Here is a 26,897-nt window from a genome sequence, read left to right on the forward strand (position 1 = left end):
TAAGTAAGTAACAACATATTTGCTAAAAATATATAATAAAAAATGAAAAAAAAAGTAACACAGTAAAATAACAATAATGAGGCTATATACAGGGGGTACCGGTACCGAGTCAATGTGCGAGGGTACAGGTTAGTTGAGGGAATATGTACATGTAGGTAGGGGTATTCAGTTGTCATGTGAATGTTGCGTGAATATTGATGTAAAGTTGTGTGAATGTTGATGTAATGTTGTGTGAATGTCGATTTAATATTCTGTGAATGTTGTTGTCTAGATTGTTGTTTCTAATCTTGTGTGAATGTTGTGTGATCTTAGTTGTTTGTAATGTTGTGTGATTGTTATTGTTGTTGTTGTTGTTAGGTTTAACCTGGCTCCTATCAACAAGAGTCGTGACGTGGGAGTGAAGACAGACCTCATAACAGCCAACCCTTCCCAGATCATTAAAGGGTACAGTATATACTCTATCAATACACATGATCAGATACAGTTAAAGAGCTCTATTTTTCATGTCATCTGACCGAAGCACCTGTTCCAATCCTAGAGCCAATGCCGTTTATCAAACTCCAGGCGGTGCTATGGTCAGATGACATAAAAATAGAGCTTGGTGTTGAAAAATAGAAGCATATGCAGAAAAGTAGTTCATACCTACAGTAAAATATGATGGTGGATCTTTGATGTTATGGGGCTATTTTGCTTCCACTGGTCCTGATGCCAGGGTATAGATCAGCTTTAATATTGCAGATAGATTGTAACTTCCATCAATGTAATTGTCTGCATCACTTCCAATCCCCCATATGTTTTTTTTTCTCGCAAATATATATATATATATATATATATATATATATATATATATATATACAGTGGAGGAAAAAAGTATTTAGTCAGCCACCAATTGTGCAAGTTCTCCCACTTAAAAAAGATGAGAGGCCTGTAATTTTCATCATAGGTACACGTCAACTATGACAGACAAATTGAGAAAGAAAAATCCAGAAAATCACATTGTAGGATTTTTTATGAATTTATTTGCAAATTATGGTGGAAAATAAGTATTTGGTCACCTACAAACAAGCAAGATTTCTGGCTCTCACAGACCTGTAACTTCTTCTTTAAGAGGCTCCTCAGTCCTCCACTCGTTACCTGTATTAATCGCACCTGTTTGAACTTGTTATCAGTATAAAAGACACCTGTCCACAACCTCAAACAGTCACACTCCAAACTCCACTATGGCCAAGACCAAAGAGCTGTCAAAGGACACCAGAAACAAAAGTGTAGACCTGCACCAGGCTGGGAAGACTGAATCTGCAATAGGTAAGCAGCTTGGTTTGAAGAAATCAACTGTGGGAGCAATTATTAGGAAATGGAAGACATACAAGACCACTGATAATCTCCCTCGATCTGGGGCTCCACGCAAGATCTCACCCCGTGGGGTCAAAATGATCACAAGAACGGTGAGCAAAAATCCCAGAACCACACGGGGGGACCTAGTGAATGAGCTGCAGAGAGCTGGGACCAAAGTAACAAAGCCTACCATCAGTAACACACTACGCCGCCAGGGACTCAAATCCTGCAGTGCAAGACGTGTCCCCCTGTTTAAGCCAGTACATGTCCAGGCCCGTCTGAAGTTTGCTAGAATGCATTTGGATGATCCAGAAGAGGATTGGGAGAATGTCATATGGTCAGATGAAACCAAAATAGAACTTTTTGGTAAAAACTCAACTCGTAGCATCCAAAGAACACCATACCTACTGTGAAGTATGGGGGTGGAAACATCATGCTTTGGGGCTGTTTTTCTGCAAAGGGACCAGGACGACTGATCCGTGTAAAGGAAAGAATGAATGGGGCCATGTATCGTGAGATTTTGAGTGAAAACCTCCTTCCATCAGCAAGGGCATTGAAGATGAAACGTGGCTGGGTCTTTCAGCATGACAATGATCCCAAACACACCGCCCGGGCAACGAAGGAGTGGCTTCGTAAGAAGCATTTCAAGGTCCTGGAGTGGCCTAGCCAGTCTCCAGATCTCAACCCCATAGAAAATCTTTGGAGGGAGTTGAAAGTCCGTGTTGCCCAGCGACAGCCCCAAAACATCACTGCTCTAGAGGAGATCTGCATGGAGGAATGGGCCAAAATACCAGCAACAGTGTGTGAAAACCTTGTGAAGACTTACAGAAAACGTTTGACCTGTGTCATTGCCAACAAAGTATTGAGAAACTTTTATTATTGACCAAATACTTATTTTCCACCATAATTTGCAAATAAATTCATTAAAAATCCTACAATGTGATTTTCTGGATTTTATTTTCTCATTTTGTCTGTCATAGTTGACGTGTACCTATGATGAAAATTACAGGCCTCTCTCATCTTATTAAGTGGGAGAACTTGCACAATTGGTGGCTGACTAAATACTTTTTTCCCCCACTCCAACCTAAGTGTATGCAAACTTCCGACTTCAACTGTATATATATATATATATATATATATATATATATATATATATATATATACAGTGGGGAGAACAAGTATTTGATACACTGCCGATTCTGCAGGTTTTCCTACTTGGCAAAGCATGTAGAGGTCTGTAATTTTTATCATAGGTACACTTCAACTGTGAGACACGGAATCTAAAACAAAAATCCAGGAAATCACATTGTATGATTTTTAAGTAATTAATTTGCATTTTATTGCATGACATAAGTATTTGATCACCTACCAACCAGTAAGAATTCCGGCTCTCACAGACCTGTTAGTTTTTCTTTAAGAAGCCCTCCTGTTCTCCACTCATTACCTGTATTAACTGCACCTGTTTGAACTCGTTACCTGTTTAAAAGACACCTGTCCACACACTCAATCAAACAGACTCCAACCTCTCCACAATGGCCAAGACCAGAGAGCTGTGTAAGGACATCAAGGATAATATTGTAGACCTGCACAAGGCTGGGATGGGCTACAGGACAATAGGCAAGAAGCTTGGTGAGAAGGCAACAACTGTTGGCGCAATTATTAGAAAATGGTAGAAGTTCAAGATGACGGTCAATCTCCCTCGGTCTGGGGCTCCATGCAAGATCTCACCTCGTGGGGCATCAATGATCATGAGGAAGTTGAGGGATCAGCCCAGAACTACACGGCAGGACCTGGTCAATGACCTGAAGAGAGCTGGGACCACAGTCTCAAAGAAAACCATTAGTAACACACTACGCCGTCATGGATTAAAATCCTGCAGCACACACAAGGTCCCCCTGCTCAAGCCAGCGCATGTCCAGGCCCGTCTGAAGTTTGCCAATGACCATCTGGATGATCCAGAGGAGGAATGGGAGAATGTCATGTGGTCTGATGAGACAAAAATAGAGCTTTTTGGTCTAAACTCCACTCGCCGTGTTTGGAGGAAGAAGAAGGATGAGTACAACCCCAAGAACACCATCCCAACCGTGAAGCATGGAGGTGGAAACATCATTCTTTGGGGATGCTTTTCTGCAAAGGGGACAGGACAACTGCACCGTATTGAGGGGAGGATAGATGGGGCCATGTATCGCGAGATCTTGGCCAACAACCTCCTTCCCTCAGTAAGAGCATTGAAGATGGGTCGTGGCTGGGTCTTCCAGCATGACAACGACCCGAAACACACAGCCAGGGCAACTAAGGAGTGGCTCCGTAAGAAGCATATCAAGGTCCTGGAGTGGCCAAGCCAGTCTCTAGACCTGAACCCAATAGAACATCTTTGGAGGGAGCTGAAAGTCTGTATTGCCCAGCGACAGCCCCGAAACCTGAAGGATCTGGAGAAGGTCTGTATGGAGGAGTGGGCCAAAATCCCTACTGCAGTGTGTGCAAACCTGGTCAAGACCTACAGGAAACGTATGATCACTGTAATTGCAAACAAAGGTTTCTGTACCAAATATTAAGTTCTGCTTTTCTGATGTATCAAATACTTATGTCATGCAATAAAATGCAAATTAATTACTTAAAAATCATACAATGTGATTTTCTGGATTTTTGTTTTAGATTCCGTCTCTCACAGTTGAAGTGTATCTATGATAAAAATTACAGACCTCTACATGCTTTGTAAGTAGGAAAACCTGCAAAATTGGCAGTGTATCAAATACTTGTTCTCCCCACTGTGTATTGTGACGTCACGAGAGGCTACACAGCTTTCAGCGGGATTGCTCAAGTAGTGCAAGGAGACAAGGTTCAAACAAAACAAGGATTTTATTATAGGTCTTGGGAAATTAACGAAAATATAACAAAATTCTGTTCTCTTGTGGCTCTTTAAGGGTTAACCGTTCAGGGATGTCTCTTCCACATCCAGAATCATAATTCTCACTCGCTCAGATAACTTTTCCCCAGCCTTACTGTAGTCCACGTTGCAGCTAGTGGCCAACCCAGCAAAAAGTCCTTCCAAATGTCTCTCACGTATTTCCACAGGTGCATATATCCAAAGGTGAGTATTTCCCAAAGGTAAGTGTCTCCAAATCCTTATATTCCTCATGGAAGTGGACGTGCAGCACTCTTGTCCTCCAGAGAGCCCAGGTTGGAGACTGTGTCTCTTCCCTTCCCAAACCTTCAGCTCATCAGCTCCTCATTTGTTTCAGCTGCGTGGGAAGATTGGCCATAGAGGGGTGGAGTTCCCGACCATACCAGCAGATGGAGCCATAGCTGTCTGGGTTTGCAGCCACCTCAGGGATGTAACGTCCCTCCAGGACACAGCCTCTCGTGACATCACACATCCCCCTCCTCGGGACCGACGTCCTCGTCGGGGTAAAGGCAGCGAAGAAGGCATCACGCCGGGAGAGGGCGTCCGCATTGCCGTGGTGCTTGCCAGCCTGCTCTCTCTTCAACTCCTCCACCTCTAGGACCAGGGACTCAGCCTCCTGTTGTCTCTCCTTGAGTTTCTTACTGAACGCATCAGCCTTGGTTTTAGCAGAGTTTAGCTTCTGTTGAGCAGCTTTCAGTTCCTTCTCTCTCTCTGCCTCCGCATTCTTCATCTTGTTCTCCAACACCTTGTACTTCTCCTCTGCCTTCTTCTGGACCTCCTTACTACTGCGCAGGGTCTCCTCACACTCCTCGATGGTCCTGCGCAGCCTCTCCAGCTCCTCCTGTTGCTTATGGAAGGAGCTCTGTTGGAGTTTAGCCTGGAGGATATCTAACTCTTCTGTCTTCATGTCTAACTGTTGCTTTAACAAACGATACCTCTCAGCGGTCCCCTTCAGACCAGACAGTTCTTTGTCCAGATTCTGTAGCTCCGTCTCTGTGTCGGTCTGGGCACCTGCCATCCCTATCAGAGCCCGGGCGGGAGTGAGTAATTCGGAGGATTGCACCGGAGCCTTCCCAGCATGAGTCTTGCCTCTCCGTTTCCGAGGTACTCGGGTTATCCTCTCCTGAGACTCTCTCCAGAGTGGGTAAAAGGCTGGGCAGTCTCGTCCAATTAGGACAGGGACGGGGAGGGAATCAACCACCCCCCGCCGTCGTGTGTATGGTTCCCCGTGTGCTGGTCATTGTAAGTTCAGTAATGGGGTATTCTCTGGTGTCCCCATGGACACAGGAAACTGGGAGGACTTTCCCGGGGTCAGACACGTTGGGCCCACCAAATCCTTACGCACCAGGGTGGCCCGGCTACCAGAATCCAGTAAGGCCTCCACATCATGGTGATTCACAGTTACCGGGCAGGTGGGGGGTCGATCTGGGCCGCCATCTACGACTCCCAAGAGCGAGGCAAAAGCGGTGTGTGGGTGCTGAGCTGGAGGACTCCGCAGTGGGCATAGGTTCATCGGCTGGTTTCCCACACTGCCAGGAGATATGTCCCATCTCCCCCACACCGGTAACACTGTCGAGTTTCCCCCTCCTGGTGTACTCTTCTTGGACCCGCCTGGTTTCTGGCTCCCCCTGGAGCCGGGATAAGTCCTGACGTGGCTGGGTTCGAGACCTTGGGGTCCTTTGGACGGGTTCTTCCCATTTGTGGTGGGGCCGCACTCCTGGGGTCTTTTCGGGAAGCATTCAGCATCTCCGCTGTGGCCTGGTACTTTTCCACAGCTTCCACGGTCAGATCAGCCGTGGTCAAGGCCTGTTGACTGATGAACCGTTTTTGCCTCATAAGGCAGGGGCGCGTAGGTAACGATCCACCACAACGGCCTCCACCACCGCCGCTGCTGTATTCCTCTGCGGATCCAGCCATTTCCTTGCGATTCGGACAAGTTCATGCATCTGCGCCCGAGGAGGTTGGTCTGGTTGGAAGGTCCAGCTGTGAAAGCGCTGGGCCATACCAAACTTTGTGAGTCCGTATCTGCTGAGGATCTCAGACTTCAGGGCATCATAGTCAGTAACCTGGTCAGGGCCCAGGTCCCGGACAGCATTCAGTGATTCCCCGGTTAGAAAGGGGGCTAACAGACCAACCCACTGTTGCTTGGGCCAGGCTTCCCTAGTGGCCGTGGCCTCAAATGCATGCAGGTATGCCTCAATGTCATCGGTAGCTCCCATCTTAGATATAAAGTCACTTGCCTTTATTGGGCGGGTATTTTGGACCACCCTCTGTCTCTGCAACTGCAATTCCTCTGCCTTCAGAAGGTTGGCTTTCTTTTGCTCCTCCAAGAGAGCCACGTTTGCTTGCATCTGGGCTTGCTGGCCAGCAACAAGGGCTTTCAATATGTCCTCCATTTCCGTCGGCGGGGAGCCTACGGCCAACTTGGAAAACTGGGTGATCAAACCTTCGGTATCCTCCTCTGACATGCACTATTAACGCTTGAGCTTGCCCGTATTCTCCACCATCTGTGACGTCACGAGAGGCTACACAGCTTTCAGCGGGATTGCTCAAGTAGTGCAAGGAGACAAGGTTCAAACAAAACAAGAATTTTGTTATATTTTCGTTAATTTCCCAAGACCTATAATAAAATCCTTGTTTTGTTTGAACCTTGTCTCCTTGCACTACTTGAGCAATCCCGCTAAAGCTGTGTAGCCTCTCGTGACATCAGTATATATATATATATATATATATATATATATATATATATATATATATATATATATATATATATATATATACATACATACATATATATATATATATATACATACAGTTGAAGTCGGAAGTTTAGATACAATTAGGTTGGAGTCATTAAAACTCGTTTTTCAACCACTCCACAATTTTCTTGTTAACAAACTATAGTTTTGGCAAGTCGGTTAGGACATCTACTTTGTTCATGACACAAGTAATTTTTTCAACAATTGTTTACAGACAGATTATTTCACTTATAATTCACTGTAGCACAATTACAGTGAGTCAAACAGCTTGGAAAATTCCAGAAAATGATGTCATGGCTTTAAAAGCTTCTGATAGGCTAATTGACATCATTTGAGTCAATTGGAGGTGTACCTGTGGGTGTATTTCAAGGCCTACCTTCAAACTCAGTGCCTCTTTGCTTAACATCATGGGAAAATCAAAAGAAATCAGCCAAGACCTCAGAAAAACAATTGTAGACCTCCACAAGTCTGGTGGGAGCAATTTCCAAACGCCTGAAGGTACCACGTTCATCTGTACAAACAATAGTATGCAAGTATAAACACTATGGGACCACGCAGCCGTCATACCACTCAGTAAGGAGACGCGTTCTGTCTCCTAGAGATGAACGTACTTTTGTGCGAAAAGTGCAAATCAATCCCAGAACAACAGCAAAGGACCTTGTGAAGATGCTGGAGGAAACAGGTACAAAAGTATCTATATCCACAGTAAAACGAGTCCTATATCGACATAACCTGAAAGGCAGCTCAGCAAGGAAGAAGCCACTGCTCCAAAACCACCATAAAAAAGCCAGACTACGGTTTGCAACTGCACATCGTACTTTTTGGAGAAATGTCCTCTGGTCTGATGAAACAAAAATAGAACTGTTTGGCCATAATGACCATCGTTATGTTTGGAGGAAAAAGGGGGTCGCTTGCAAGCCGAAGAACACCATCCCAACCGTGAAGCACGGGGGTGGCAGCATCATGCTGTGGGGATGCTTTGCTGCAGGAGGGACTGGTGCACTTCACAAAATAGATGGCATCATGAGGAAGGATAATTTGGTGGATATATTCAAGCAACATCTCAAGACATCAGTCAGGAAGTTAAAGCTTGGTCGCAAATGGGTCTTCCAAATGGACAATGACCCCAAGCATACTTCCATAGTTGTGGCAAAATGGCTTAAGGACAACAAAGTCAAGGTATTGGAGTGGCCATCACAAAGCCCTGACCTCAATCCTTAAAATATTTTTGTAGGCAGAACTGAAAAAGCGTGTGCGAGCAAGGAGGCCTGCAATTGCTAGGATTAAATGTCAGGAATTGTGAAAAACTGAGTTTAAATCTATTTGGCTAAGGTGTATTTAAACTTCCGACTTCAACTGTATGACTTCAACTGTACATACACACACACATATATATATATACACACATCATACACACATACATATCCTTTTTTAAATGATATTTCCCTTCATTACTTTCCAACCCCTCCACCCCTTCCCTAATTGGAGTAAACTTGTGAACAACCATGCTTAGGCCTCTACTTCCAGCTTATACATACTATATACATTTTATGGACACAGTCAAATTTTACAATAATTATATTTTGTTTGTTTTTACTCCTGAACTTCCTCCGATCATTTTCATAATGTCCATCTGGTTTGCTTCTATATGCCATATTTTTCTAACTGTGCTCTTTCACAAAAGCTCTCAACCTATAACTTATATACTTATTATGAACACAGTATACCCTACATGAGTTATCTTGCTGTAATTAGTTGTTGTTATTAGTCCCATCCTTCAGCTCCATTCAACACCACCCATCTATCTCTTAACACCATCCATATTGGATTTCTATTTGCCATATATTTTTCAACTGTACTGTGATGTTTTACAAAAGTTCTGAACCTTTCAATTCTCATTGTTTCTACAGATTGTAAATTGAAAATAAACATTTTTGCTTAAGTATTATTATATTATTGATCGATTGACTATGACTTTTCAGATCACCCAGTAGTGCTAACTGCAGGGTTAGCTCCAGGTAAATATTGCAATCCTTTAGCCATTCCTGGACCTTTGTCCAAAAAACAAGCTACAAATGGACAGTACCAAAACAAATGATCTAATGATTCTGTCTCTTCGCAGCAAAATCTGCAGAGCTGGGAAGATTGTATCCCCCATATAAATAACATTCTATTGGTAGCAAGAATTTTATATAATAATTTAAATAGAACAATTCTAAGTTTTGAATCCGGCGTCGTTTTGCGTATCAGTTCATAAACACTATGCCATGGAATCGGTACGTCAAAAATCTCTTCCCAACTATTTTACAATCTATATGGGACGGCTGTCAAGCCTTTGGTCCTTAATTGAAATTGGTATACTTTTTTCTTTATCACAATTTTCTTTAACCAATTATGTTCTTTAATGCAAGGCCAACCGACAAGTTCCTTACTTTTTCCCCCTTCCACTTTCCTCTCCCATTTTTTGCGGTAATGCTGCAATTATTTGGTTGTAATTTTGGGTAGAGCAGACATTTCCATATGTTTTTGTTAGCTGCATGTGGTACATAACTCCACCAGTCCTACTGATAATATCATTTACGAAGATTATACCTTTTTTAAACATTTTGTCCAAAAAAATTGTTTTTTATCAATTAGTATATTTGAGTTTAACCACAAAATTTGTTGCAATATTTGTTCTGTCGTTTCTGGAGAATTAAATTGAAATTGCAACCAACTTTCTATGGCTTGTTTTAGAAATAGTGATATTTGGGAGATTATTTATTTTTCAAATAACGGAAAGTGAGAGGTTGTAATCTGAATAAAGGGAAAAAGGCCATTCTTGAACATTGGGTGAGACAATCTTACTAATTTGCTAGAGAACCAGTTCGGATTTAAGTATAACTTTTGTATGACTGAAGCTTTTAGTGATAGGTCTAATGCTTTAATATTTAATAATTTCTGTCCTCCGAATTCATATTCATTATATAAATAGGCCCGTTTAATTTTGTCTGGCTTGCCGTTCCAAATAAAATTGAATATTTTTTTCTCATATAATAAAAAAAAAACTGTAGTTAAGACCATAAAGCAAATAGATAAACTGGGATAATACTAGAGTGTTAATCAGGGTGATTTTTCCACAAATTGACATGTAGCAAGATCTTTCTATTAAAATGTATTGGAGTGAGATCATTTATTTCATTTGGGATATGTATTCTGAGTATATCCACATCACCATCAGACAATTTAATTGGTAAACTACATGGTAATGTAAAAATTGTATTTTTTAGTGATCCAATACGTAATATAGTACATTTATCATAATTTGGTTGTAATCCAGAGAGGTTAGAAAATGTATCTAGATCCTCTATGAGGTTGTGGAGGGATTCAAGTTGTGGATTTAAAAGAAAACATGAACCATCAGCGTACAATGACACCTATGTTTTTAAGCCCTGGATTTCTAATCCCTTGATATTATTGTTGGATCTGATTTTAATAGCTAACATCTCGATGGCCATAATAAATAGATATGCCGATAGTGGACAACCTTGTTTCACTCCTCTTGACAGTTTAAAACTTTCGGAAAATAGCCATTATTTACTATTTTACACCTAGGGTTACTATACATGATTTTAACCCAATTCATAAGAGATTCTCCAAAATTGAAATGCTCCAGGCATTTATATATAAACCCCAGTCGTACTTTATCAAATGCCTTTTCAAAGTCTGCTATGAATAGCAGGCCTGGTTTCCTAGATTTTTCATAGTGTTCTATTGTTTCCAGTACTTGCCTTATATTATCTTCAAGGTATTGCCCATGTAGAAAACCTGTCTGATTAGAATGAATAATGTCAGACAATACCTTTTTAATTCTATGCGCTATACATTTTGCTAGAATTTTTGCATTACAACACTGAAGTGTAAGGGGCCTCCAGTTTTTTTAATGGACTGGATCTTTATATTTTTCACTTGTATCCTGTTTCAGTAATAATTAAATCACACCCTCTTCTTGAGTGTCTGATGATCTACCATTTACATAGGAGTGGTTAAAACATGCTAATAACGGTCCTCTGAGTATATCAAAAATGGTTTGGTATACCTCGACTGGTATGCCATCCAACCCTGGAGTTTTCCCGGACTTAAAGTCTTTAATTGCATCCAGAAGTTCCTTCTCTGTAATTTCACTTTCACGTGAGTCTTTCTGTATGGCTGTTAATTTTACATTATCAATAGAAAAATAATCTCTTCAATTTGCTTCAGTTAGAGGAGATGGAGGCGACTGAAACGAAAACATATGCTTAAAGTACTTTGTTTCCTCCTTCAAAATATCATTTGGTGAATCATGGGTGACTCCGTCATTTGTAACCAGTTTCAGTAAATTATTTTTGGCAGCATTCCTATGTTGAAGATGAAAAAATAATTTGGTGCATTTTTCCCCATATTCCATCCAGTTTGCTTTATTTTTTATAATATATTACACTTGATCGTTCTTTAATAAGTTTATCCATTTCTTTTAGTTTTTCCTCTAATGTATTCTGAGCCTCTGTTACAGTTTTTATTGCTATCTATCTGTTCTGTTAGACCTTCTATTTCCTTTGTTAGTGTGGACTCTTTTGACCTAAATTGCTTTTGTTTTCTAGATGAGTACTGAATTGCATGGCCTCTAAAGGCACATTTAAAGGTGTCCCATACAATAAGGGGATTTGCTGTACCTATGTTATGTCGGAAGAAATCAGTTATAAATTCCTCTGTCCTAGTTAAAAACAAGTTATCATCCAATAGGCTTTGATTAATTTTCCAATATCCTCGCCCACGTGGATATTCAGTAAGAGTAATGTATATGCCGATTATATGATGGTCCGACCGCATTCTGTACCCTATCAACACTTTTTAAACATTTGGTGCCAACGAGAATGACATAGGAAAGAAGTCAAGACGACTAGCTTGATTGCGTCTCCGCCATGTATATCTCACTAGATCAGGATATTTAAGCCTCCATATATCTACTAGTTCTAATGTATCCATGACATTCACAATTTCCTTAAGAGCATGAGGGTGATTGTTTGTAGTGTGATTTCCTTTACGGTCCATTGAGCTATTTAAAACGGTATTATAATCTCCCACCATAATAATAGAGTCTTGAATTGCTTGCATAGTTGATAATTTATTATATATATTGTCAAAGAAGTGTGGATCATGGAAATATGCACCAAGTATTATTCTATCTTCCAGCTAAAGGAGTATTTTTCCACATTTTGTTGTTACAGCATGAATTTAAAATGGATTAAATTGAGATTTTATGTCACTGGCCTACACACTATACCTCATAATGTGAAAGTGGAATTATGTTTTTCGAAATGTTTACAAATTAATTTAAAAAAGAAAGCTGAAATGTCTTGAGTCAATAAGTATTCAACCCCTTTGTTATGGCAAGCCTAAATAAGTTCAGGAGTAAAAATTTGCTTAATAAGTTACATAAGTTCCATGGACTCACTCTGTGTGCAATAACAGTGTTTAACGTGATTTTTTTTATGACAACCTCATCTCTAAACCCCACACATAAAATTATCTGTAAGGTCCCTCAGTCGAGCAGTGAATTTCAAACACAGATTCAACCACAAAGACCAGGGACGTTTTCCAATGCCTCGCAAAGACTGGCACCTATTGCTCCCTTTGAGCATGGTGAAGTCATTAATTACACTTTGGATGGTGTATCAATATACTGTGACGTCACGAGAGGCTACACAGCTTTCAGCGGGATTGCTCAAGTAGTGCAAGGAGACAAGGTTCAAACAAAACAAGGATTTTATTATCGGTCTTGGGAAATTAACGAAAATATAACAAAATTCTGTTCTCTTGTGGCTCTTTAAGGGTTAACAGTTCAGGGATGTCTCTTCCACATCCAAAATCATAATTCTCACTCGCTCAGATAACTTTTCCCCAGCCTTACTGTAGTCCATGTTGCAGCTAGTGGCCAACCCAGCAAAAAGTCCTTCCAAATGTCTCTCACGTATTTCCACAGGTGCATATATCCAAAGGTGAGTATTTCCCAAAGGTAAGTATCTCCAAATCCTTATATTCCTCATGGAAGTGGACGTGCAGCACTCTTGTCCTCCAGAGAGCCCAGCTTGGAGACTGTGTCTCTTCACCCCCCACACACTCCCTCAGTGTGTCTCTTCCCTTCCCAAACCTTCAGCTCATCAGCTCCTCATTTGTTTCAGCTGCGTGGGAAGATTGGCCATAGAGGGGTGGAGTTCCCGACCATACCAGCAGATGGAGCCATAGCTGTCTGGGTTTGCAGCCACCTCAGGGGGATGTAACGTCCCTCCAGGACACAGCCTCTCGTGACATCACAATACCCAGTCACTACAAAGATACAGGCGTCCTTCCTAACTCTTTTGTTCCCCAATTGGTAGTTATAATCTTGTCTCATCGCTGCAACTCCCCAACGGACTCGGGAGAGGCGAAGGTCGAGAGTCATGCGTTCTCCGAAACACACTGCTCACTTAACACGGAAGCGAGACGCACCAATGTGTCGGAGGAAACACCATCCAACTGACAACCGAAGTCAGCTTGCAGGTGCCCGTACCACCACAAGGACTTACTAGAGCACGATAAGACAAGGAAATCCCCCCAGCCAAACCCTCCCCTAACCCGGACAACGCTGGGCCAATTGTGCGCCGGTCACGGCCGGCTGTGACACAACCTGGGATCGATCCCGAGGCTGTAGTGGCACCTACACACTAGGTGCCGATGGGCCACTCGGGAGGCCCCCTTCCTAACTTGCCAGAGAGGAAGGAAACCGCTCATGAGTTCAATGGTGACTTTAAAACAGTTACAGAGTTTAATGGCTGTGATAGGAGAAGAGTGAGGATGGAGCAACAACATTGTAGGTACTTCACAATACTAACCTAAATTACAGAGTGAAAAGAAAGAATCCTGTACAGAATTAAAAAATATTCCAAAACATGCATCCTGTTTGCAATAATAGTAAGCTTTAAGTTCCTCAGCGTACACATCACTGACATTCTGAAATGGTCCACCACACAGACAGTGTGGTGAAGAAGGCGCACCAGCGCCTCTTCAACCTCAGGAGGCTGAAGAAATTCGGCTTGGCCCCTAAGACCCTCACAAACTTTTACAGATGCACCATTGAGAGCATCCAGTCAGGCTGTATCACCACCTAGTACGGCAACTGCACCGTCCACAACTGTAGGGCTCTCCAGAGGGTGGTGAGGTCTGCCCAACGCATCACCGGGGGCACACTGCCTGCCCTCCAGGACATCTACAGCACCCGGTGTCACAGGAAAGCTAAGAAGATAATGAAGAATCTCAACCACACTATATATACAAAAGTATGTGGACACCCCTTCAAATTAGTGGACTCTGCTATTTCAGCCACACCCGTTGCTGACAGGTGTATAAAATTGAGCACACCGCCATGCAATCTCCATAGACAAACAGTGGCAGTAGAATGGCCTTACTGAAGAGCTCAGTGTCTTTCAACATGGCACCGTCATGCAGCTGCACACAAGCCTAAGATCACCATGTGCAATGCCAAGCGTCGGCTGGAGTGATGTAAAGCTTGCCGCCACTGGACTCTGGAGCAGTGGAAACGTGTTCTCTGGAGTGATGAAACACGCTTCACCATCTGGCAGTACGACAGACGAATCTGGGTGTGGCGGATGCCAGGAGAATGCTACCTGTCCCAATGCATAGTGCCAACTGTAAAGTTTGGTGGAGGAGGAATAATGGTCTGGGGCAGTTTTTTATGCTTTGTGCTAGGCCCCTTAGTTCCAGTGAAGGGAAATCTTAACGCTACAGCATATAATGTCATTCTAGATGATTCTGTGCTTCCAACTTTGTGGCAACAGTTTGGGGAAGGCCCTTTCCTGTTTCAGCATGACAATGCCTCCATGCACAAAGTGAGGTCCATACAGAAATGGTTTGTCGAGATCAGTGTGGAAGAACTTGACTGGACACAGAGCCCTGACCTCAACTCCATCGAACACCTTTGGGATGAATTGGAACTCCGACTTCGAGCCAGGCCTAATCGCCCAACATCAGTGCCCGACCTCACCAATGCTCTTGTGGCTGAATGGAAGCAAGTCAACCGCAGCAATGTTCCAACATCTAGTGGAAAGCCTTCCCAGAAGAGTGGAGGCTGTTATAGCAGCAAAGGGGGGACCAACTCCATATTAATGCCCATGATTTTGTAATGAGATGTTCGACGAGAAGGTGTCCACATACTTTTGGTCATGTAGTGTATTTATACTCCGGTCTCCGACATTGCTCGTCCTCATATATCTATATAAAAAAATTATTTTACCCCCTTTTTCTCCCCAATTTCGATCTTGTCTCATCGCTGCAACTCCCCAACGGGCTCGGGAGGTGAAGGTCGAGTCATGCGTCCTCCAAAACATGATCCGCCAAACCGCGCTTCTTAACACCCGCCTGCTTAATCCGGAAGCCAGCTGCATCAATGTATCGGAGGAAACACCATTCACCTGACGATCGAGGTCAGCCTGCAGGCGCCCGGCCCGCTACAAGGAGTCACTAGAGAGCGATGAGCCAAGTAAAGCCCCCCGGCCAAACTCTACCCTACCCTAACCAAACCCTACCCTACCCTAACCAAACCCTACCCTAACCTGGACGACGGGTTAGTAAAAATAAAGAAAAACCCTTGAATGAGTCGGTGTTCTAAAACTTTTGACCGGTAGTGTATATAAATATATTAACAAAAATATTTTATGGGGGATTGGAAATTATGCAGACAATTACATTGATGGAAGCTACAATCTATCTGCAATATTAAAGCTGATCTACCCCCTACAAAAAAAAACGTGAGAGTGGTGTGGAGCCTTTCTTGCATAACTCCTTAGATCAACTCAGCAGAACCGTCTTTGTTTCGGCGACGATCTTAGATTTGGCTATGAGACCACTGCTGACATGACTGCCGCTGAGAAAACAGGGGGAGGTTGAAATACCATCACTAATTGCTAATTGCCTAGCAGAGGTGAAGAGCACACCTGCCGGTACTAATTGCTGATTCCCTAAGAGAGGAGAAACCACTCCCCCTCCAATACAGCCAGTATGTAAACATACTTGGTAATAAATAAATAGAATAGTGCAGTTGTGAAATGGCAGCAGTGGTATGGTGTAAGGTGCATGAGTCTTTGGATGGAGGTATTTAGCAGTCTGTGAACTTGGAGATGTCTCTGGTAGTACTGCTGGACTGTAAATGATAGAACAGTTCACCATGTTGTTATAGGCTTTCTTTTGATGGTGCTGAAAGTTTATTTACTGTGCTGCCTTCTGGAGTGAAGACATCTGAGCTCTACAGCCTAGGGATCACCACCCTTTTCTTGTCCCAGGGCTCAATACTGCCAAACTTGTTTTACACTGCTTTTTTTCCAGTGTGATAGTTAATGTAGCTACCACGTTAGCTAGCTTGGATATCGATCAAATATTTTACCAGGCAGAGAAATTAGCAGTAGCTACAACGTTATTACAAGACAATGTACCTAACATTGCTACCGTTCTGGCAAACAGCATGAATACGTTTTATTTCAAGATAGCCCTGTTATCATGGCAAGAACAGCTCAAATAAGCACAGAGAAACGACAGTCCATCATTACTTTAAGACATGAAGGTCAATCAATACGGAAAGTTTCAAAAACTTCATCCAGCAGTATGATGAAACTGGCTCTCATGAGGACCGCCACAGGAATGGAAGACCCAGAGTTAACTCTGCTGCAGAGGATGAGTTCATTAGAGTTACCAGCCTCAGAAATTGCAACCCAAATAAATGCTTCACAGAGTACAAGTAACAGACACATCTCAACATCAACTGTTCAGAGGGGACTGTGTGAATCGGGCCTTCATTGTCGAATTGCTGCAAAGAAACCACTACTAAAGGACACCAATAAGAAGAAGAGACTTGCTTGGGCCAAGAAACACGAGCAATGGACATTAGACTGGTGGAAATGTGTCCATTGGTATGGAATCCAAATTGGAGATTTTTGGTTCAAACCGCTGTGTCTTTGTGAGACGCGGTGTGTGTGAACGGATGATTTCCACGTTTATTTCCCACCGTAAAGCGTGGAGGAGGTGGTGTTATAGTGTGGGGGTGCTTTGCTGGTGACACTGTCTGTGATTTATTTAGAGTTCAAGGCACACTTAACCAGCCTGGCTTCCACAGCATTCTGCAGCGATACACCATCCCATCTGGTTTGGGCTTAGTGGGACTATCATTTGTTTTTCAACAGGACAATGACCCAACACACCTCCAGGCTGTGTAAGGGCTATTTGACCAAGAAGGAGAGTGATGGAGTGCTGCATCAGATGACCTGGCCTCCACAATCACCCGACCTCAACCCAATTGAGATGGTTTGGGATGAGTTGGACCGCAGAGTGAAGGATAAGCAGCCAACAAGTTCTAAGCATATGTGGGAACTCCTTCAAGACTGTTGGAAAAGCATTCCAGGTGAAGCTGGTTGAGAGAATGCCAAGAGTGTGCAAAGCTGTCATGAAGGCAAAGGGTGGCTACTTTGAAGAATCTAAAATATATTTTGATTTGTTTAAAACTTTTTTGGTTACTACATGATTCCATATGTGTTATTTCATAGTTTTGATTTCTTCACTGTTATTCTACAATGTAGAAAATAGTTAAAAAAAAAAAAAACTTGAATGAGTAGGTGTTTCCAAACTGATGACTGGTACTGTATGTAAATGTGATATTTCCGTTTTTAATTTTTAATAAATTTGAAAAAAAACTGTTTTTGCTTTGTAGTTATGGAGTATTGTGTGTAGATTGATGTGGGGAAAAAAAACGATTTAATCAATTTTATAATAAAGCTGTAACGTAAAGGGGTCTGAATACTTTCCGAATGCACTGTATATCGTTAATAATCATCTCTCTCCTATCTCGTCCACTCACCTGCCTCCTAACTCCTCTTCATCTGTCTCCTAACTCCGTCTCTCACCTGCCTCCTAACTCCTCCCCATCTGTCTCCTAACTCTGCCTCTCACCTGTCTCCTAACACCTCCCCTTGTCCTCAGATACCCTGACCTCCAGCGGAACCCTGGACCCCTGGTGGAACGCGTGTCAGTCTATGGCCACGCCCATCTGCTTCTCCACGCCTTCTCTTTTGGCTTTAGGACCCCCTCCTGCTTCAAGGTGAGCTGCTATTTTGAGATGAGACTAGTTAGAGCCCTGCTACCCGGCACCGGCCCAACAGGACCCATTGCTATGTACCTGGTAAGGGCCGGGCCTATTTTTTCATCAATAACTAGGGCATGGGCCGGGCTCGGTAGCATTTTTAAGAACGACAAAATTGATAACTAACATTTAGATCCTGGGGAGGAGAGGACGGTTGGGCGAGGAGGGTAGATAGTAATAATGTCATTAATCAGTCTTTGTTCTGTCCGAGGTGTACCACGCCCTCCGTAAGGCCCGCTCCCAACAGGAAGTGGTGTTCATTCACCCAGTCTACCTGCTTGAGCTGGACAGGTTCTGGCGTCGCCGCGGGCAACGAGGCCCACGGCTCTCTACTGGTATGATGCTGGCCAGCACTGCTCTGGAGATTTGTGAACAGGTGTGTGTGTGTGTGTGTTGCCTCAGAAGAGGTTCCCGTCCAATCTGAAGTTTCCATGTCCTTGTGCAGGAGTGTTGGGACACAAAGGAGGAAACCATTGAATAGGACCGGCGCAAGCACACACCCTTGCCTCACACTAGTGTCTACTCCAAAGGGTTCAGACTCCTGACCGCCAACTGTTATCCTGGCCATCATCCCCTCATGGAACTAACACAGGATGTTCACACATTTCCCGGGGCAGCCATGCTGCAGGAGGACCTTCCAAAGGAGTTCACGTTGTACTGTGTTGAAGGCTTTGGAGAGGTCCACAAAGCCCATGAATAGGTATTGTTTCACTGCACTTGTCCTGCAGTTGGCGTGCACTGAAGATCATGTCCACGTGCTTCTGTTCTTTCTGAAGCCGCACTGGGACTCTGGTAGCATCTGCCACAAAGCTTGAATCTGAACGAGTACTTGAGCTTCAGTACGTGGATGATTGTGCTCTTGTGGCACATACCCAAGAAGCTCTACAAGCCACCCTCACAGCAGCTGTACAGACAGCTACAACTGGGCCGTCGTTCAGCAGGTGGTCAGAAAAAGCGTCTAAAGGACCAATTGAAGACTTCACTAAAGAAGTGTGGGATAAACCCTGCCTCCATGAACTGTTGCTGCAGACCGGCCTCTGTCATGAAGGAGTGCAGTTGGCTGAGGAGAAAAGTACTGAACGATGCCTGGCAAAGTGACAGAGAAGAAGACATATGTCCATGGCTGCACTGGCCTCAACGACAGTGTGCATCCCGCATCGGATTATACAGTCATCAGCGAATCCACAAGCATTAGAGGAAGTCATTATTGGATGCGATCGACTACCTTAAGAGATTAAGTGTGTGTGTGTGCGCGCGTGCATGTATGTTTCTAAGTCTTTATCTCTCTCTGTCAGGTTCATCTGTACGGCTTCTGGCCCTTCCGTCTGGATCTATCCCAAAATACTTTGCCCCATCATTACTATGACAACGTTGGTCCAAGTCACATGCACACCATGCCTAAAGAGTTCCTGCTATTACTACAACTCCACAGCCAGGGGGCGCTACAGCTACATGTTGGACCCTGTACACCCTAACAAGCGGATGGTCGGGGGGGCAGGAACATAATTATAACAATTTGTACACTGCAAATTGACCACAACTAAGCCCAAAAAGAGGTTGTATTTGAAAATAACAGTAATTTCATACCTTGATTACACTGAGACACAGTATGGGCCCCCATTGACTTTGTTTGTCACTCTCACTCAGATATCATTAACATTTACATTTTAGTCATTTAGCAGACGCTCTTGTCCAGAGCGACTTACATCAGCAATTAGGGTTAAGGGCGTAAATCATTGCAAAATCTGTAGCATTTTTCATTTTTTTTCACCTTTATTTAACCAGGTAAACCAGTTGAGAACAAGTTCTCATTTACAACTGCGACCTGGCCAAGATAAAGCATAGCAGTGCGATAAAAACAACAACACAGAGTTACATATGGGGTAAAACAAAACAAAAATCAAAAAAATACAACAGAAATACAATTAATATACAGTGTGCAAATTTAGCAAGTTATGGAGGTAAGGCAATAAAATAGGCTATAGTGCAAAATAATTACAATTTAGTATTAACACTGGAATGATGTGCAAGAGATGATGTGCAAATAGAGATACTGGGGTACAGATGAGCAAAATAAATAACAATATAGGGATGAGGTAGTTGGGCGGGCTAATTTCAGATGGGCTGTGTACAGGTGCAGTGATCGGTAAGGTGCTCTGACAACTGATGCCTAAAGTTAGTGAGGGAGATAAGCGTCTCCAGCTTCAGAGATTTTTGCAGTTTGTTCCAGTCATTGGCAGCAGAGAACTGGAAGGAATTGCGGCCAAAGGAGGTGTTGGCTTTGGGGATGACCAGTGAGATATACCCGCTGGAGCGCAGACTACGGGTGGGTGTTGCTATGGTGACCAATGAGCTAAGATAAGGCGGGGATTTGCCTAGCAGTGATTTATAGATGGCCTGGAGCCAGTGGGTTTGGCGACGAATATGTAGTGAGGACCAGCCAACAAGAGCGTACAGGTCACAGTGGTGGGTATTATATGGGGCTTTGGAGACAAAACGGATGGCACTGTGATAGACAACATCCAATTTGCTGAGTAGAGTGTTGGAGGCTATTTTGTAAATGACATCACAGCATTGCAGGAAATTAGCTTTAAAACGGCAATAATGTATCTCTGCCCCATGGCAAAATGAGTAGAATTGCATGAAATGTGTTATAAAATTGCAAAATGTTCTCTCCGCTCCATTGCAAAATGTGTAGAACTGCAGAAAACTTACTGGGGGGCCCCCCAACCAAATCTTGCGTAGGGCCCCCAAAATGCTAGAGACACACACACACATACACACAAACACACGCATGAAGAAATCCAAATAGAAGTATAACATTTTAATGTTTCCAATAAAATGCCTGTACACCCTAACCCCTACACCCTAACCCTTCACCATAACTCCTACACCCTAACCCGTGTTAATACAACTCCACAGCCAGGGGGCGATACAGCTACATGTTGGACTCTGTCTAACCTACATCCTAAAAAGTTATTTATACATTATTTGTATGCTGTGGTTTTATATTTTATTGGAAACATTAAAATGTTATACTTCTATTTGGATTTCCTTACTGTATGGTTTTAATTTATTTTTCTATAAATGATTGATCCAATTATTTCTTCATTTCTTCATGCGTGTGTTTGTGTGTATGTGTGTGTGTGTAATACAGGATCAGATGTTTCATATATGAAGATTAAGGTGAACAGAGCCCTATACTACGAATATGGTTTGAGGAGTTAGTGAGGTAACTTTGGTCAACCCTGAGTTCAACTCGGGATAACTGGTGACACAAAAGTAGCTCACCTTTTAGCCAGGTACATTTCTATGGCAATGAATCCTTCAGAACTAACCCGCTCTGGGGCAGGCTATCTCAGGGCTAACTACACTTATCCTGAATGAAGTGTTTGAGATGTGAGTTGAGGAACAATCATATTAGATTCCCTCCCTCTTGCAAAGAGTGCATCATCATCCCCTCCATGTTTTTTTGTGTTAAAAATAGTAACATTAAAATGCCTATTACTTTACACATTTAGTAATAACAGGATGCATTTGCAACTTGATGCACAGTAAAACTTTTGTATGTTAAAGGGATACTTCGGGATTTTGGCAATGAGGCCCTTTATCTACTTCCCCAGAGGCAGATGAACTCGTGGATACCATTTTTATGTCTCTGTGTCCAGTATGAAGCTTTAGCACAATGAATGGAAGTCTATGGGTATCTGTTAGAATGCTAGCATGCTCTTTGCCAAAATCCCGAAGTATCCCTTTAATAAAATAATAGTATCTATAGAGGTGTAGAAAAAAGGTGCTCTTGCATTGATACACCACACCAAAGCACACCAAAGACAGCATTAATGATACATAATATAAGAATGATGGCACTTCTAATAGCCTATTTCACACCATAGCCTGCTGAATTTGCAAGATAACTTTTCTTTCATTTTGATTTCGGCAAAAATGAAAATGTGCCACTGACTCGCCTATGGATTAATGTTTCAGCGTTGTCTACTGTACATGAAGAGGTTGCCTTCGACTAACCTAACATACCAGGCATAAGAGAAACGCCTGAGCGGAGTTCCCACGTCCGGTTTTCAGAAGAAAATGAAGCTAGGTTGAAAACCCTAGCCACATGCGACATGAATGTGCAGTTACAAGCCTGGCTCGAGCAAGCTAAAAAAAAAAAAGCGATGGGTATATAATCAATATCCAACTTCGTAACATGGATGAAGCCTGAGCTGGAATGTGAAGCTAACTTAGATAACTTCAGAAAAGCCTGAGTACATCTAGCTAGATTCGTAGCACACCACTCAGGTTCATATTTGATGAATGTTCTAATATACACAAACTTGCAGCACCCCGCCATACGGCGGTAAATCATTGCATCTGATTAATTCCATTCGATGCGATTCCATTTTTGAGGACTGCCACCATATAAATACATTTTATTTATACTATTTATAAGCTATTGTCAACTTCCTGTCTATGGTTATTTTGCTCACTGATCACTGTCAATTGCTCACTGTCATCCTAATGTGTGCAACTATTATTGATGTCGCACAGAAAAGTTATTTAGTTGCAAATGCAACTAGGGCCATGTAAATAGGCTGATTGTTAGGTTACTCCATTTGAATCCATTGGTGGCACCTCGTGTGGCCGGCAGGGATGTAGCTCAGTTGGTAGAGCATGGCGTTTGCAACGCCAGGGTTGTGGGTTCGATTTCCAAAAAAATTAAATAATGTATTCACTCACTAACTGTAAGTCGCTCTGGATAAGAGCGTCTGCTAAATGACTAAAATGTAAAATGTAATTCAAAAGCAGGTTGGCGTTTATTGTCATGAGTCTTGTCCTGGAGGCAGAACTGAGCAATTTCCCCTTAAACCAGCTGCAAAGTCAAAATTGGCTATGTTGCTTTTTGGTCTTAATTTAAGGTTAGGGTTAGACATTAAGGTTTGGTTTAGGTTTAAATAAGATTTTATAACTTTGTAGCTGTGCCAGCTAGTGACCACTCTGCAGAGCTGCCTCCAGAACATTATTCATTATCAAAGTCAGCCCAAAATTGTAGGAAGAGATCCTCCCGCAGCTGAGACGCTTATGGTATTATAATATACCACAGGAAGTTGGTGGCACCTTAATTGGGGAGGATGGGCTCGTGGTAATGGCTGGAGCTGAATGGTATGTGTTTCATGCAATTCCATTCTCTCCGTTCCAGCCATTATTGTGAGTCATCCTCACAGCAGCCTCTACTGTAATATACAGTAGATAACATGATATCACATAAAATATTGGCAGTGGCTCCTGATCCGTGGTCAGAACTTTTATTTCTGAGGCTCTGTATCCGTGAGTCTGCAAAATCTCGCAGTATCTTGTTATTTTTGATCGGGTTTTGACAAACAGGACAAACTAGACTGAATCTTTATATTGATCCTTGATGGCTGAATAAAAACATCTGACTAACACACAGACACACACACACACACCAGGGCCTGCGCTAGAACGAATCAGTTGGAAGGGCATTTGATTTCCATATGGGAGCATATTTTTTCCACGGGACTTCCTATGTTACATTTTTTAAGTGGGTGTTATAGTAAAACCCAGCATGAGTTTCAAGTTTGGGAACGCTTACAATTTATCCTACCATTTCTACCGATCTGGTGCCAGTTATGATTTTCATATGCCCATTTTCATTTCAATAATAAAGTTTTTTCATTTCTCAAAATCATTGTCACCTGGTTAATCAAACTCTACCATATGGACACATTGATGGACCGTGATCCATTGTCGGCTAAAGAAATGAGCTCATGGAACTCAGAGAAAGTCTATAGCCCAATGCAACAGTAGGCCTATAACTTCCATCGTCAACTAAGTAAAATACATAGCTAGGTCTAAAGCCGACAAATAAAACAGTAGAAAATATCATTTTAAATTGCATTCTACTCCACCTGTCTGCCTCCCTTTCTATCTGTCATTACTTGAGCTATAGCTAGTGAAGTGCAACATTGTATCAAATCAATCAACTGGGTCCCAGACCGAAGCTGTCACTAGTGAACTTGCAATATTGCCATGCCCTCCGTGCCAGTGAGCTCGGGAAAGACAGCTGTTTTTGCGGAAGGGAAAAAGTTAAGGTATTTTATGATGTTCCACTGGATATATGGGATCATCACAGACCCGTCGCCAGACCTCAGTCTTAAGGGGGGCATATGAAATGCATGGGAGGGCAGGGCACAATTGTTATTAGCCTACAGTACATATATTTAATAATAAATTCCCTCAAGTGGGGGGGCACAAGCATTTTGGGGGGCGGGCCCGGCCCCCTATGGCCCGCCCATAGCGACGGGTGTGGATCATCAGATCATTATATTTTGCTCTTTCACACCGAGGTTTGGTGATTATCGAGGCTGGGAGTGTTGGAAAGATTTTTCAAATACTTTGAGGAACTATTATCATTCGCAATGGATGTTGTTGACTTATTGTGTCAGCTTATTAGTGGTGGACCTGGTGAGTTAAAACAATCAGAACTCAGGCATCTCCAAATTGGTACTTTTCTACATTTGCATGCAGCAGGCAGTGGCGGCTGGTGAAAAATATTCTCGGTGGGGCTGTGCCATACTTTTTTTTTCCTGTAACCATCGCGATATATTTTAACACAAACTGCAGGACAGCAGTGCTCAGTGAAACATTCAGTAATTATTTAATGCCAATATTAAAAAGTTGAGGCATTCTTACACAAAAACATATTACACAAACCCAAGCCTTTCATTTGCATTTAAAGTGAACTTTTCACCATTGGTAGTAAACAGGCAACGCAACAGGCATGCTGTCAGAACAGAGTGGAAAGTGGACAATAACATGAAATTATTATAAAGTTTATAGGAAATCTTACACTGTATGAAAGGATGTATAATATAGAAATGGATATCAAGTGGATGAACTCAAACCTTTGACTGGAAGAATAGCATACAGTATTTTATGATCATACTAAATGTGACTAATTGTTAATGTGCTCCAGAACTGCAACAATTAATTGATACAAAACAACATATATACAGTAATATTAGCAAAGACACTATTAAGACTTTCTAGAGTACCATATATAACTGGATTTTTATGCTAAGGTCAACTATATACAAAGAAACATGCGGCCAGAGCTGCTCTGTGTGTGTGTGTCTGTCATCTTATTTGTACAGGAATTTTGCCCGTCTGTCCTTCTGAGTGGCAAACCTCTCAATGACCCTTTGATTAAAGTCAGGAATGTCCCTGACAAGTTTCTTCTCCATGGAGAGCATGGCCAGAGCGTTCAGGCGATCCTGTGTCATGCTGTTTCTCAGGAAGGTCTTGATCCTTTTCAGTGTAGAGAAGCACCTTTCTGACTCAGCAGTTGTCATGGGTGTGGTGATGAGGATCTTGAGGAGGCTGGCAGTCTCTGTGAAAGTGCTCTGAAGGTTGTTCTCCATGAAGAACTGGTACAGGGGCACTGCACCACTACAAGCCTTGAACTCACTGTTCTCATAGATGAGGGACAGTTTGGTTTTGAGCTTGGCCTTGTTCAACATGGGGTACGCCTCCACGGTTGTTTCAAGCGCTGTATCGGGAACTTCACACTGTGTTGTGGGAACAACTCTCCGTGCAATAGTGTTGCGCTGATGAGGTGCTGGGTGAAGGAGAACCTCTCTTTGGCATGACTCAGGATGGTATCACATACCTGTAAAGATACATCATCAGCTTTAATTTGCAATTAAGCTATTTTGATGCAAGTGATCCTGACTGACACATGCCTATGTCCAACTCAAGTATATGATTACCAAGGTGCTGATTGTTCAGGGTTTTGGCTACATACTACCAGGCCTGAAAAAAGTTCTAGGTGGGAAACACTGACAATTACATCACAACTTACCTCTATAGCCAACCTCTGTTGTTCTCCTGGTCCCAGCATCCTCCGTCGCTTGATGGGCTGTTGCTGCTCGTCAGATGCGCTGTCCCCACACAAAGAGGGAATTGAGGCCCTGGGTCCAAAAAATAAAGTTTAATTTGATAACTTGCAATCAGACTTCTTAACTCACTGTAATTCCCCCTCAACACACAACCAGTGACTTATATATATATATATAGACAGACAGACAGACAGACAGACAGACAGACAGTGTGTATATACACACAAACTATGTCTAGTAACTGCTTTTAACCTGTGATGTACATAATTAACTGATGTTATTACGTTTTAAAGCCTTTTTCTATTACATTTGTGAGAGGGATGCAACATAATTTTGTTCTGCTGTTCACTTAGCAATAAAGTTAATATTCAATAACAACTAGGCCTCTTCTAGAAATTGACCTGGTGGACACCTGAATAATTATTACAAACTGTGTAGTACTTTCCTGCATTATTATCAACGTCTGATTGTGTCTTCTCTTTCCTTTTTAAAATACTAAAACAAATATAATTGTGACGGCTCTATGATAATCACTCACACAAGCACCAACTGGCAGTGGGTGGAAAGCGTCAGTCGTCTCGTCAGCTTGAATGGCGATAAAATCAGCACTCTTTACTTCCTCCAGGATGTAATCCTTAAGCATTGACAGCATACAGTCCAACAGCTCGTTCTGTATCGTCTTTGACGTGCCCTTAAAAACGGTAGCTGTCTTCAGGTGCTCCTCCAGCACACACTGTCGAGGGAGGCAACAAAATCCACTAAGCCCCGGAAAATGCCGGGGT

General features: G+C 42.6%; 1 protein-coding gene across 1 annotated transcript in view; it reads left to right on the forward strand.

The window, feature by feature from the left end:
- Positions 1–21,268, forward strand: part of LOC121563273 (alpha-2,8-sialyltransferase 8F-like) — a 29,768-nt gene extending 8,500 nt beyond the window's left edge. The window contains exons 6-10 of the mRNA XM_041875234.2: positions 358–444; positions 18,040–18,157; positions 18,411–18,575; positions 19,495–19,664; positions 21,050–21,268. Of these exons, the coding sequence (XP_041731168.1) occupies positions 358–444; positions 18,040–18,157; positions 18,411–18,575; positions 19,495–19,664; positions 21,050–21,071 (562 nt within the window). The 3' untranslated portion in view covers positions 21,072–21,268. The remainder of the gene's footprint in view (positions 1–357; positions 445–18,039; positions 18,158–18,410; positions 18,576–19,494; positions 19,665–21,049) is intronic.
- The last annotated feature ends 5,629 nt before the right edge of the window (positions 21,269–26,897 follow it).

The sequence above is a fragment of the Coregonus clupeaformis genome, chromosome 17 (genome assembly GCF_020615455.1).
Source record: "Coregonus clupeaformis isolate EN_2021a chromosome 17, ASM2061545v1, whole genome shotgun sequence".
Taxonomy (NCBI): domain Eukaryota; kingdom Metazoa; phylum Chordata; class Actinopteri; order Salmoniformes; family Salmonidae; genus Coregonus; species Coregonus clupeaformis.